General features: G+C 37.9%; 1 protein-coding gene across 6 annotated transcripts in view; it reads left to right on the forward strand.

The window, feature by feature from the left end:
* The first annotated feature begins 2,625 nt into the window (after positions 1-2,625).
* CSNK1D (casein kinase 1 delta) overlaps positions 2,626-14,844 on the forward strand; it is a 34,078-nt gene continuing 21,859 nt past the window's right edge. For 2 of the 6 annotated variants that reach the window (XR_005556816.1, XR_005556817.1), the window contains exons 1-4: positions 2,627-2,889; positions 12,428-12,538; positions 13,324-13,472; positions 13,944-14,172. Coding sequence is in view for 3 of the 6 variants with exons in the window: in XM_039344153.1 (XP_039200087.1) it covers positions 2,814-2,889; positions 12,428-12,538; positions 13,324-13,472; positions 13,944-14,172 (565 nt within the window). In the remaining 3 variants the exon portion in view is untranslated. Of the gene's footprint in view, positions 2,890-12,427; positions 12,539-13,323; positions 13,473-13,943; positions 14,173-14,844 lie in introns of all 6 variants that reach the window. The other 4 variants (XM_039344153.1, XM_039344170.1, XR_005556815.1 and 1 more) reach the window with 3 other exon arrangements.

The following is a 14,844-nucleotide window of genomic DNA, read 5'->3' on the forward strand; positions in this document are numbered from 1 at the left end:
TATCCAATATGGGAAAACCATTCCGAGCACTCATCTGATCTTTGTAGGTGCACAGACTCATCACTGTATTTGAATATTCTTTCAAAATCCTTCGTTGTTACCTTTTCAGTTGCCAGCCTATGGCATGATTGCTGTTTCTTTACGTTGATAGGATCCTAAAAAATAGAAGATATCCACCACTCTGTTTTCATTGTCAGTTCTAAGTCTGATCTGTTATCAGTAGTTTGGTCTTCTTTATATTTAGTCTTAGACCCATTTTTTCACTATGTTCCTTGGCTTTCATTACAGAGTAGGCTTTCAACTATAGAGAGTAGTGTCATAAGTGTAGCACTAGTTACTGTTGTTTTTTCCTCCAGTTTTATAATCATACTCCTTTCTCCCTTAATATTGAGCATCCCTCAATATATATATTCACAACATAAGTTGAATAAATAAGAAAAGAGCTTTGACTCACTTCTCTGCCAATCTGGAGCAAGCTTGTTTACAATATTCTGTCTAGACAGTGGCTTCCTGTGCTTTGTATAAATTTCACATGAGAGGGAGTTACTCCGAGATTCCCATTTTCTCAAGGACAGCCCACAGCTTAATATGGTCAACACAGTTAAAGCCTTTCCTTCATAATCATCGAAGCATATATTTTTATTCTTCAACTTTGTTGTTTACTAGTATGTGTAAACTATAATGTCTCTCATTCCTTAGCTTTTTCTAAAATTGGCTTGATTACCTTTCTAAGTATGATTCTAAGAATCATTAATGTTGATTCTTCTGGGTTGCCTATCTCTGCTCATTGCTGTTTTTCTGTTCTTCACACTGTGTGCTGCCCAGAGATGTTTTGAATTTGATTACAGATCCAACAAATTAATCTGCATTTCCTTTTACATGGTGGGCTCTAATCTACATTGAATGATCCTAAGCATTATTTTATCAGCAAGTGAAAATGGGGATATTTTACAAGACCAACCTCTCAATTTTTTTCTATTCCCTCTAGTCACGTTCAAAGTTCTCAACCTGTGGGTCGGGACCCCATTTGGGGTCGAACGACCATTTCACGGGGGTCGCCAAACAACGCAGTCCGCCATTTTTTTTCTCCTTTTCCTTAGCTGTGCTACTCCCTTTTATTCTATTGGCTTTCGAAAGCCAATAGGAATTGTCCAGGCTGTCTCTGCCCTGTTGAGCCCGCCAAAAGTCCCATTCTGCAAACGGTGCTGCACCAGTTGAGTAGTCCTCAACTTACGACCGGTTGGGGGTCGCAGCATTAAAAAGGTAGAGAACCACTGGACTATATGAAGCCAGTCTCGTTTTGAAGGTGCCAAACTGCACTCTAGGCAAGATGGCTTTCTCCATCATCCTAGAGCTCTAAAACCTGCCGGAGACCACTGTCTTAACGATTTCCTCATGGGAAGCCACTGCATGGAGTACTTGGGGCAATCCTGGTCCTCTCCTTCCAGAGAAGAATTCCAAAGAGTGGTTGCATTCACTGGCTCCTCTTTCTGCCCTGGTCATCAGCTCTGCTCTTGTGGAGCTCTTCAATTCACCAATGCTTCTCCGTGTGCTTTCTATAATCTTCACACAATGGGAAGAGAACAGTGGGAACTGTCATTATAAGAATGTCTAATTCCGTGATGTTAGATGTAGTTACTACAGAGAAATAATGATAGGCTAAATATTTATTAGTGAATATCTAATTATTGGACTCCATCTTATTTATTTATACAATTACCTTAAACACTACCATGATCTGAATAATTCCTTTTCCCTCTTCATTAGTAAACTTTTGCCAGAAAATATTTTTTGAAATTTTATAGTAATATTTTAGTAGCTAATTTTAAAAAAAGCCTGACCTAATATTTACATCCATAAAAATACATAAACTAAAACCTAAATAATAAATCAAAAGTTTTATTATATTATTTGACAAGCATAAAATAATGCAAAACATTAAAATAACATGCTAATCTATATAATAGTAAAATAATTAGCATTTAATTGCACATGATGTCTGATGTGAACTGTGACAGCAAAGTTTAAAACTTCAGAAATAAACGCTATTGATAAATCCAATGCACCGTCATTACTTGGGATTTTACGCAAGAACACTTGTACGGGTGATATCTTCCAAAAACCCGTGTTTCCCGCCTGTGTACTCTCCGGATATACTTGATTTCGATTCCCCTAATTTTCTCTGTGGGAAATCGTGGAGTTGAAGTCAGCATACATGGGAACGGCAACAGGTTGGAAGGACTGCTCAAGAGTCGAAGTGCAAGTCCAGTTCTGCGCCATTCTGTGGCTTGAGCACGGACACCAAGGGAAGAAACTGCAAACTCGGTGGCTGCCTGGGCTCTTTCGGGGGAGGCTCGCTCGAAGCAATCATCTGCAGGATGTCACCGCCGTCCCCCCCCCCCCCACCGGACATCGGACGGAATCAATAAGCGAGAGGTAGGCCCGGATGTTCCAGTCGCGGAGGTTGTCATGGATACGCGGCGTTTCTAAGCCTCACAATCTTACAATCCCGCCCCGTTCCTGTTCTCAACCAGCTTTCAATCAGAGGATGCGCCCGCCGTCTTAGGCTCCACCCATTGTTGCCAAGGAAGTGAGGTCACATAATATGGCGGCTCGGTCCTAGCTGCGCTAAGGGGGGGGGAATCCGGGACTAGGGGGAAAATCGGCGTCCATCCTTCCCACCCGGGGTTCGCTGCCGCCCCCGAACACCTCGGGCGTCGAGAGACGGGACTAAAGGCCGCGATGGTCGCTGGTGCTCCCCTGCTCTGAGTCAGGGTCCTTACAACAGGGTTGGGTCCAATCGAGCCGCCTCGATGGAGTTGAGAGTCGGAAACCGGTACCGGCTTGGCCGAAAGATCGGGAGCGGCTCATTTGGGGACATTTACCTCGGTGAGACGGCGTTACAAGATCCGAGCGGTTTCGGGAACTCGGGGTATTGGAGGCCGTTGGGGGAGGAGGGGGCTGCGTCGGGAACCGGCTCCGGTAAGGGAAGAGGGGGGTTTTGCTGGGCCCTTTCGTCCGGGCTGTCCTACTGGATTGACTCTGCCCGGCGAGGTGACAGAGGAACGCCCAAGAGCCGCATTCAGTATGAAAGCGAGAAGCCAGCGTCGGATCCCGTAACTGGGTCCCCGGCGGCGGTAGAGCCGTGTTTACTCGAAAGTAAGACTCGCTGATATCCGTGGTCTTTCCTTGAAGCAAACGTGATTATGATTCTTCCTCTAATTCAAACTAGGGAGAAACGACAACAAGAGTTGAAGTCGTGTCCAGTAACTTCCTTTATGACCTTGGGAAGTCGCATTCTGCCCTGCTTCTCCCCCATTTCCCTCTTCCTGGTTGCGATCGGGGGTGGGGGGTGGGGGAGGGGGGAGAAATGTGGAAACAAAAAAATGTAACAGTGCCTGGGTTGAAGACTACGGGCTTCTGCCAGCCGTTCGTGGGCCGACAAAATCGTAGCTCGGGAAGCGTTAAATATTCCAGAAAGTTTCGGGTTTTTTGCAAACTAGCGTCTTTGGGGGAGGGGGGGGGAGAAGCCTAGAGTGAAAGTAAACGCTGGAAGAAATTTAGCTGGTTATTGTCAGCTTAGTCTCCTGGTTTTAATAATGCCGTAAACGTGAGCCTGAGGTCTGATACCTTACATCTTGGGTAATGAATTTTTAATACATCCAGAAAGGATGATGTGGATTTTGCTGTTGCATTTTATATGTTGTAAGCTCTTCTGGGTGTCTCCTTTCAGATTGATACACTTTATGCAAAGGTAAGCCAGAAATACCATTGACTGAAACTGATTCTGATAAACAGCTCAGAATTCAGTCATACCAAGGTTTATGACTCAATTGCAATATACATTTGAATTGATATAATGGGATTGCTCGTACTGCTGCTGTACAAATGTGTCAAAATCTGAGCTGCTTCGTTTTAAATACTTTATGGATCTTGGAGCAAATGAATCCATCCTTAAGGTCCTAATATTTTTGGTGACAACATAACCCAGTGCTTTATATCAGCGACATCCACAATGAGATGACAACACAACTACACAATGACATAATCATACGAATGCTGTGATTATGTATTTCTCGATGTCTGACACAAGTATGTAAATCATAGTATTTACATGATCATGTCATATATTTGTGTTCTCTCCTTGTGGATACCCATAGTTTGTTAAAATGAATGAATAGCATTAAATAATGTATATTCAGCTTTCTTTTTTTAGCTGTTAGAGATGAAGGACAACATGAAAATCAATGCCAATTTCAATAATTGGCATATACAGTATGCTTTATTGTACTATTATGTATTGAAGATTAATGGTGAATGCTGTGCAAATGCAGCATTCTGAGATCTTTCCATTGTTTTAACTTGGAAAGGATCATGTACATGAGAAAGCTTAATGTGGTTTCCCTTCTACATAATATATAGAATGATATATAGTTATTTCAGTGTTATAAGGTAGTACTTTTGAAGCCATTTAGAAAACTCTGCACCGGGCACAAGGAAGACCTATAATTCTCTTGCAGCTCCACCTATAATTAAAGTTGTTGTACAAGTTTAAAAACTTCATATATGTATCTTTTTTCTAATACCCCGGCCCATTAAACTATCAGACAGCAAGCAGATGTTTACCTCTACCTTATGTGAGGGACAACTACATATTTTCCTTTTGAGAATGCTATACAAGAAAAGTAGATGTTTTAGCTTATGTAGGAAATGGGTGTAGCAAAATTAAAGTAGCTGTTGGTATTTCATTTATATCTTTGTATTTCAGCTATGCATATGATCAGAATTTTTTCTGAATGCTGACGTTTGCAAAGCTACAGAGAATAGTGTAGTAGGCAATATTTTAAAGTATTTTTAAAAGATTTAAATATTCAGTTGAAATCAGGACGGATTGTCATTTCTTAGTATTTGAAGAGACTTTTTCTTAATAGCAAAGTGTTTGATATCAATGCACATTGGTATGTTTGGTAATTGTCAAGACAGGAATAGTTTACATACTAAAGTACTTGCAGCCAGAACTTTCATATAATTATGCACTTGTTTTACTTCAGTTTGAATGTACTACAGAACTGTTGCCTTCCCATTTCGAAACTTTAGAGTTAGGAAGTATGTAGTTTCAGTGAAAATGGGAGAAGTAGTCTTTAAAGTGAACTTCCTTTGTCCATTGAGTACCACTTCATATGGTATGAAAACAGTTAATAGTACATTCTGACAGCCAACTTGATGTAGTGGTTAAGGCATCAGGCTAGAAACTGTGAGACCATGGGTTTTAGTCTGATTTTAGGCACAAAGCCAGTTGGGTGATCTTGGGCCAATCACTTTTTCTCAGCCTTAGGAAAGAAGCAGTAGCAAACTTTCAAGAAAACTGCAGAAACTTGTCCAGGCACTTTCCAGAAATTTAAAAAAACAAAACAAAACACTGACTAGGAAACACACAAAATAGTACATTCTACATGAATAAAATTCTCTTAAATGACTAGGAAGTTTGAAGTAAATAGTTATTCCATCAATGTAAGATTTCCAGTTTTATTTATTTATTTATTTATTGTTTATCAGATTTATATAGTTGCCCATATCACAAGAAGTGGGCAGCATACAAAAATCAAATAAAAAGAATTATATAAATGCCACCATTATAAAAATAGAAAGCAATAATGATTAAAAATTAAAATAAACACAGACATCGAGAGAGTAAATATTGGAGCCATCATAAAATGTTACTGGATTCTTGGGACCCCCCAGCCTAGTGACATAACCAGGTCTTGAGGGATTTCTGGAATATTAACAGGGATGAAGCTAACCTGACTTCACAGGGGAAGTATGTTACATAAAGCAAGTATCACAGTGCAGAATTCCTGTCTCTTGGGATCTACTAAAAGTAAGTCCCTAGCAGATGTTATTCACAGCATGCCTTCTCTGCCAGATCTAATGGGAAAGGCTGATGTAATTAGGGGTAACTTGTCTCACGGTTCAATTTTAGTAAGCTTTTGAACCTTCTTTTAACATTCCCATATGTCATTTAGTAGGTTCATATAATATATACTACAGCGTGCTGGAGAATGGATCTCAAATGTGGCAAACATTGGTGTTCTGAGAGGCTCAGAACATTGGAGTTTTCTAGCATTTTCTTCCCACTGGAGGGACAGAGAGGATAGTGTTAGCTAAACTGCTAGCAGATGCCAGTGTTCTGAGCCTTCCAGAATGGTGGTGTTTGCCAGCGTTTTCACCAATTTGAGTACCATTTCTCCAGCTCATCAAGGGATTTTGGCGTGCTGGAGGTAAGGAAAAGGAAAAGGAGTCCCTGCAGATTTTACTCCGCTACTCATTGCCACCTCTAGGGGTTGGTGCTCATCTCTGTTTCAAGGCCATTGAGCCAATGCTGTCCAAAGACATTTCCATGGTCATGTGGCCAGCATGACTTCACAGAGTGTTGATATCTTCCCAACAAAGTGGTTCCTATTTACCAACTCGCATTTGCATGCTTTCAAATTGCTAGGTTGGCAGGAGCTGCAGTGAGGGTGGGAGCTCAGTCCCATTGCATGGCGCTCGGCTCTCAAACCACACACACCCCCCTCCCCGTGCTGGAGGAAAGGACTTCAAATCTGGCAAAAGCACTAAGAAATACCATTCTCACAATCATTCTCCCTGGTAGGCTGGGAAGAGGGCCCAGGCTTCTTGGAATCCTCAACTCTCTTCCTACCCCACCCAAATCAGGAAGCCTGGCCCCCCTTTTCTGGCCCTCCACTTAATGATCTATGCGGACATGTAATGATTGCAGCTTTGAGAGCTGGGATTGCAGTTGTTGAGCAAAGTAGTCATGTAGTGTGTCACTTAACTGATTTGTGCAGTGACTCAGATTCCAGACCCAATTGTACGGGAGGACTACCTGTATATAGTAGTAGGGATATGATTCACGCTCTCCACTCAAGCCTGAGTTTCCATTCCTGACCCCTGGTTTAGATGAGGCTCAGCTAAATTTCATATCAAGTAATATTGTGACAGTATATTTAGAATTCAGTTTGTTGTTTTTCTTTTCTTTAATGACCAGATTACAAAGAAATAATAATGCTACATGCCTACGCATTTGAGATTTATATATTCCGTTTATTTATTTGCCAGCTGAGTCCTAGCATCTTTGGGCAGTTTATAAAATGTTAAAAATCATTTTAAAACAAGAAAACAGCATAACACCCCCCCCCAAAAAAACCCCGAAGATGACAAATTTAATTATTTAATTAAGATAACAAAGAAAAGGGGGGAAGAGCCAGATCTTCAGGACCCTTCAAAACATGTAAAGTGGGAGCTATTCCATGGTTGAGGGTGGGAACCTCATTCCAGAGGGTAGACACTGCCACAGAGAAGGACACCTCTGGGATCCTGATAGATAGCATTGGTTAATTGAATGACCCTAGAGCACCCTGCCAGATTGGATCAGATGGGCAGATACTATGGGAGACACAGTTTGAATGAGAACCCAAGACTTTGTAATGTGGGATGAAATTGATTCCTGAAATGGAGAAAAAAAAAGATCAAATCCCATGATCCTGCCTATTGGAAACATAGCAATAACTCTTGTTTCTACAGCCATCTATAATCAGTCTCGTTATATATACACATTTTCCTAGCACTGAGGAATATTCTGAATTTTTTGCCAATATTTTTTTGGTACAATAGCTTTAGATTTCCAACAAATCATTTTATTGGAGCAGACCAATAATCTAGTCATGAAACTAATTTTATGTATCCAAGATGGCTTTCAACTTGTTTGTGACAACTTTTTGTACAATATGGTCAGCTTCTCTTGAAGCTGAATTTCAAAATTACCAATAGTCCTCATGGCAATTTGGACTATAATTTATATTGCTAAATGATGCAGCCCTAAAGCATGAAGTCATGTGCCCACACTGCTTAGCAACATCAGTCCTGATTGCCATCATAAGTCCAGGACCACACAACTCATGAAGTAAGGCTCTCCCATGACTGTATCATGGGAAGAGCAGGAGTCACAGGCAAACAGGCTGGTAAGCAAGAACTACAGATAGGCAGACAGGTGTCATGAAGAGAGTGCCTTGGGTGGCTGCTACAGAGGATGAATGGGTGGCTACACAATGGAGTGCAGACAGACAGGTGCCATGCGAGGGGGGACACTTAGAGCATGGATTGGCAGATGCTGCAGATTGGTGCTATGGAGTGTAGGCAGGTGAAAAAATGGCAGGAGTGAGAACAATTTGCAACAGCTAGTTGACAGTCATTCGAATTGTGATCTTGGGAATGCAATCACAGACTTTTTTTAGTCCCTCGTTCAGTGATGACATAACTGAATGGTTATTGAACAAATGGTTGTAACCCAAGGACTATCTACACTGTAATTTATTGAGATCACATGGGAATCATGAAAAAAATACTCAGTTATTTTATTTGGCTAGTATGAATTCACAAGTGTGTTGGAGTCATACAAAGTTTAGCCAAATTTGGGGTCCACTGATTTCAGTAAGAAAAAGTCAAATTGAAAGGAATGTGTGTGCCTTTGTCCCATACAATCTTTATCATTTTGTAATGCATTTTAAAAGTTTTTTTCCTCACACATTTCAAGCTCTTAAGTAATAGGATTTTAATGTATAGTTTTCATCTATTCTGGATGTCACATTTTTATTATTTATATTTTTTGTAATGGAAGAAGATGATATTTTTATGATTTCAACTGAGTTAATTTAAAAATAAAACTACTGTAATGGTTTCTAACATACATTGGTGACTTAATGTGTGATATGAACCTACCCAATTGTTACCATGGATTAGCATGATATGCAGATCCAATCATCCAAAAAAGGGAAAGTAAAACCTTGTCTGTATTCCATTTATTTTAGGCAAGAGATCAAAAATAAAAACCAAAAAAGAGTGAAAACATGGATAATATTACTGCAAACATGGAAATTATTATTGCAAACCTGAATGTGACACAAAACAGACAGAATGAAATTGAGATAGTTAATACACTGCAAAAATATTTTCTTGCTTTTATTACCCTTGACAGAAGTTTGGCCACTTTTATTACACAGTTAGAATATTACGATTAATAGAGGTCTAGTATGAAATTAATGTGCAGAACGTTGATAACAGCTATTATTGGGGCAGTTATCTTCTGGCTCTTCAGCATTAAATCTACAAAACAGGAAATATGTTCAGCTGAGTTTTTCTATTGGTTGTTATAATAATAAACTTGTAAAGCTAAAGGAAGTCTTGCTTATCTCCCACAGAGCATTTTGAAAATTATTCATTGAATGAGACCAGAGAGAAAGCTAATTGGTATTCAACTAGACTGATATTTCAGCTAACTGAATTTTCATGGGAAATGTCTACGGAATTGTATAACAAAACTTGTACCAGACAGGGATGTCCATTGTCCTCTTTGTTGTTTGTTTTAACATTAGAAATTTTGTTGATTATAATTCGTGAATCATCTAAAATAAAGGGAATAATGATTAATAAGAAAGATTATAAATTAAGAGCTTTTGCTGATGATTTGGTTGTTACTTTGTCTCAACCAACCTATTCGGTATTGGAGTTGTTACAGATTATAAATCAGTATGGGCAAGTTTCTGGTTTTAAAGTTAATAATAATAAGACTAAAATATTATCTAAAAATATGACCAACTCGGATAAGGAGATCCTAGTTAATTTGACAGGTTTTGAAAGTGTAAAAAAGGTAAAATATTTGGGGGTTTATATAACTGCTTCTAATGTAAAACTGTATAAAAACAATTATGAAATGTTATGGCTTAAAATGCAGAAGGATTTGAATGATTGGAAAAAAATGCAATTATCTTTGTTAGGGAGAATTGCTGCAGTTAAAATGAATGTTCTGCCAAAATTTATTTTCTTGTTTCAAATGATACCTATCTTAAAGAAAGAGGCAAATTTAGAAGAATGGCAGAAGGGTATTAATAGATTCATTTGGGCCGGGGAAAAACCAAGAGTTAAGCTTAAAATTATACAAGATGTTCGAGAGAGAGGAGGACTCAAGGTGCCGAATTTGAAATTGTATTATGATGCGGTGGTCTTAACGTTGATTAGTGATTGGGTTAACTTAACAAATTGACTCAGCCTTCCATCCTTCCGGGGTAGATAAAATGAGGACCCAGATTGTTGGGGGCAATGTAAATATATATATATACATTGCTTACTGGTGTACACCGCTTAGAGAGTGCTTGCACTTAAAGCGGTATATAAGTCTCATAAATAAATAAAATGGTGGATAGGGTTTTTAAGTCCCATGTTTTAAGAATTGCTTTATTGCGTGTCTGGAAGAAATATTATAGATTAAATTTTAGAATACCGTTGTGGGGAATTCCTGGGCATGCAATAGAGGGGATAAGGAAAGGAGTGAAAATGAATAGGATTTCTTACAAACAATTGCTTAAGTGGGAAGGGAATAATTGGCAATTAAAATCTATGGAGGAATTAATGCAAGAAAATATTATTTATTCTTGGTTCCAGTATAGGCAATTATTAGAAAGATGGAGTATAGATCAAAAAGTGGGTTTTACTATGGAAGATGTGAATTTGATGAAACAAATTAAAGATCAAAGTCGAACTCATATAAAAAGAGTTTATAATGCTTTAGTGGAATTGGATTCAGAAACAGAATTAGTTAAAGATTGTATGGTTAAATGGGCTCAAAATTTTGAAGAGCCGATTTTATTAGATACATGGGAGATAATTTGGGTGAGGAATGTTAAGTTTACCCAAGCTCAAAATTTACGAGAAAATTTTTACAAAATGTTTTATAGGTGGCACCTTGATCCACAAAAGATATCTCGTATGTATTCGAATGTACAGCCCAAATGTTGGAGATGTGGTTGTTTGGATGCAACGTATTATCATATTTGGTGGTCATGTAGAAATATAAAGGTTTTTTGGATTAAGATTTGGTGGAACATTCAGAAGATTTTTAATAGAAGGATAAAATTTACACCACAATTATTTTTGTTAGATATTATTGAAGACTGTGATGGCAAAGAGATTACTTTAATGTTGAATTTCATCACGGCGCCAAGGTTATTGATTGGGCAATATTGGAAGAAAGATTCCTTGCCTACTATAGAAGAATGTTTTTTTAAAGTTTCTTATTTATCAGAAATGGCAAAAATTTCGGCTTATCTGAAAGACCATTCACAAGAGAGATATATCTCGGTGTGGAAAAGATGGGTAAATTTTGTACAGAATAAATATGGGATTAGAAAATATTATTTAGCTTTTGAATAATTTATAGTTTAAAGTGGATATGGTTGGATTTGTTGTTTCTATGTATTGGAGTTAAAGTACTTTAAATTTTTTGGGGGATGTATGTATAGTTGATTGATGTTCATTTAATTTGTATGTTTTTTCTTCTTGTTTTTTTAACCCTGTATTCAGCTCTGGGAAGGAGGGGGGAGGGTCATGGGGGATGGGAGGGGGGGAGGTATTTTATTGTAAAAGTTTATAAAATTTCCAATTAAAAAAAAAACTTGTACAAGCCGTAACAAGAATTTACATGCAGTTTCATTTGAAATTTGATTCACTCTGGGAAATATTAGAACAGTTGAATCTGTCTGCACATATGGCACATTCATTATGGTTTTATACTGTACTAGATCACCTGTGACCCATTGGGTCATCCTTTGAGAGAAAAGCAATACAATATGGTGTGACCAAACAAAATAATAAATTTTAGGTTGAACATATTTCCAATACTGCCCAGATCTGTAATCATCTAAGAAGAATATCTATCCTAACTAGAAAGATTATTGTAGTGGCAAATAAATTTCCATAATAAGACAATATTTACTTACCTAAATAAACAGAATGACTACAGGTGGGGAAAAATGCAGTGAGAGTGGGAGCTACTTCTGATGTCTTATCAGCTTCTCTGTTGAATTTGTTTGTGGGAAGTTGGCAGATCACATAACTACAGAGACATTGCAGCAGCTACAACTTTGCAAATGAAATCCTTTTGAACATTCTGGAAATTGGGTCCTGGATTTTTTACGCATTTTTTCTAGGTCAGAACCTTTCTTTTTTCACCATTGAATTTCATTTCGTTAGATAGGGCCAAGTCTGTCAGGATCCTTCTGTATCTTAAGCCTATTTTCTGGAGTGTTGGCTATTCCTGCCAGCTTGGTGTCATCTGCAAATTTGATGAGTTCCCCATCTATTCCCTCATCCAGATCATTGATGAACAAGTTGAAAAGCACTGGGCCTAAAAGAGAGCCTTCGGGTACTCCACTGCATACTTCCCTCCATTTAGATGCAGTTCCATTGAGGACCACGTGCTGAGTGTGGTTGGTCAGCCAGTTATGGATCCATCTGGTGGTGATGTTGTCTGATGGATCAGATGCCTGATAGCAAAGCTCAAAACTTGTCAAAGCATTTAATTATTTTCTTTAAGGTACTGACATAGCTGCTGGAGAAGAGGTTGCCATCAAATTGGAATGTGTCAAAACCAAACATCCTCAGCTCCACATAGAGAGCAAAATTTACAAAATGATGCAAGGTGGAGGTAAGCATTTTTTTTCCCCTCATGAATCATGCAGGCACAAATATTTCACCTCTAGAAGTCTTTCAAATTGGTAAAGAAGGGTGGTGCTTATCTGAGCAGTGCTGTAATGAGAGAGTTTTCATTAACAGTACCACCTGAGCACTTGCTACCTGTATTTTCCCCACATGTCATAAATTATTATTAAAGAATGATATCTAAGCATAGGTATAAAAATCAAAGAAAAAAAGTCATGACGATGGCTTTCTTTGCTTTGTGCCAGTAGTCACTGACTTATTTTTTAAAGCTAGAAAAAAAATCTTCATAACACGTTGAAGATAGGAGAAGTAGAGAGGCTGAGCCTATTTCTTTCCATTCTTGAAATATTCAGTTAAATTAAGCTGTATGTTGCCTGCTACAAGTTTTTGCATATTCTGTATGCAGATAAATAAGGACTTGAAGAACACTATACAAAAGGACTAAATAAAAAGCTGCCATGAACATTCCTTTGAATACTTAAATATTTTGGCACTCTTTTTTCTTACGTTCCAGTTTGACAGATTAAATTTTTATATGATTTGGCCAGCAAAGAACTATGATAAAGGTTTTTGCCCTCTTTTCATTTTTGACTTCCTACTTGAATGTACTTTGAGAAAAGGATTGTGTATTGTGATTGTATGGTATTTTAGTAATTTCCAGAAAAGAAAAATAATGTTAAAAATTAAAGTAAATGTGAAGGCATCACATTGATTTTCAGTGGATATCAGATCTATAACGTGCTATGAATAATCTATTTTTACATATTCCAGTGGGCATTCCCACAATCAAATGGTGTGGTGCTGAAGGTGACTACAATGTAATGGTGATGGAATTGCTAGGACCAAGTCTTGAAGATCTCTTTAACTTCTGCTCAAGGAAATTCAGCCTCAAAACTGTTCTTCTACTTGCTGACCAAATGGTATTAGAATCATTGTATTTCTTGGCTATTAGAAATGAGAGTTTCCTAAAAACTTCTCCCTGCTTATGTTATGTGCACTTTTTCTGAATAAATGTTGTAAATACTACATATTAGCTTTTCTTTCTATAAATGTCACACAAAAGCTAGCATTTTTTTTTTGTATAGCAGTGATCAAATGTTGTGGTTAGGACTGCTTTATACTGTGATTTATAAATTAAATAATGATTTACAGTTCATGTTTTCAAACACAAGTCCTATCCAGTGAGATCACAACCTCCCTTTTAAAGAACATAACTTTTCTAAATGTGGTTCTTAGAATATGAAGATCAAATAAGTAAATAAAATAGTGTACTTCATTTAATGTTTAAATGTTAGCAAAACATAATTTTAGTGTTATTCAGAATAAAGGAAGAGCTAAATGTATAGAGTTTCATATTTGCTAATTCTGGAATTGTGTTTTTCTACAATTAGATAAGCCGAATAGAATATATTCATTCAAAGAACTTCATCCATCGAGATGTAAAGCCGGATAATTTCCTGATGGGATTAGGCAAGAAGGGCAACCTTGTCTACATCATAGATTTTGGGCTGGCCAAGAAATATCGCGATGCTCGTACTCACCAGCATATTCCTTACCGTGAAAATAAAAACTTAACAGGAACTGCCCGCTATGCCTCCATTAATACTCATCTTGGAATTGGTGAGCTGGCGGTAGATTTTTGTAAATGTTAACTAAATTATCATAGAGCAAGAGTACCAGAAAAATCAAAATATATAACTTAACTGATATATGATAGGAGATACTGTGTATTATGAGCACACATTTAATATTTAAATCACATTGCAGTGCAAACAACATGATGTTTTTCTAGTTGAGTCAGTTGATAGATGCATCATTCATGGATGGATGGATGGGTGGTTGGGGTGGTTGGTTGGGTGGATTTGAATGGGATTTATCTCATCCTGGATGGGTGCATGGCTGGATGGTTGAACGGTTGGTTGGTTAGTTGGATGGATTTGAACGGGATTTATCTCATTCTCGATCCCAGTGGATTCTAAGCAGTGTAAAATGTAAGAGTACAATCTAAAAATAATAATAATACGAAATGCAAAGTTTTAAGTTTAGCACTTATGACTCCATGTTCGTCAATTATGAAAGGCGTTTCAGAATAGTCAAGTTTCTACCTGTTTCCAGAATGCCATGACGATGGAGCCATTTTGACTTCAGGGGCAAACTAGTCTAAAGGAGGAAAGCTCCCATAGAGAATTGGAACATGGAGTAGTAAAGACGTTCTTTGCAGTTGAAGCTGATAGAAGTTGTCATTTCCTGGATGAGTGATTGAATACCTTGCTATTTTATTCTGGGCTGAAA

Source organism: Crotalus tigris, unplaced genomic scaffold, assembly GCF_016545835.1.
Source record: "Crotalus tigris isolate CLP2741 ecotype Arizona unplaced genomic scaffold, ASM1654583v1 scf7180000017551.9496454, whole genome shotgun sequence".
NCBI lineage: Eukaryota > Metazoa > Chordata > Lepidosauria > Squamata > Viperidae > Crotalus > Crotalus tigris.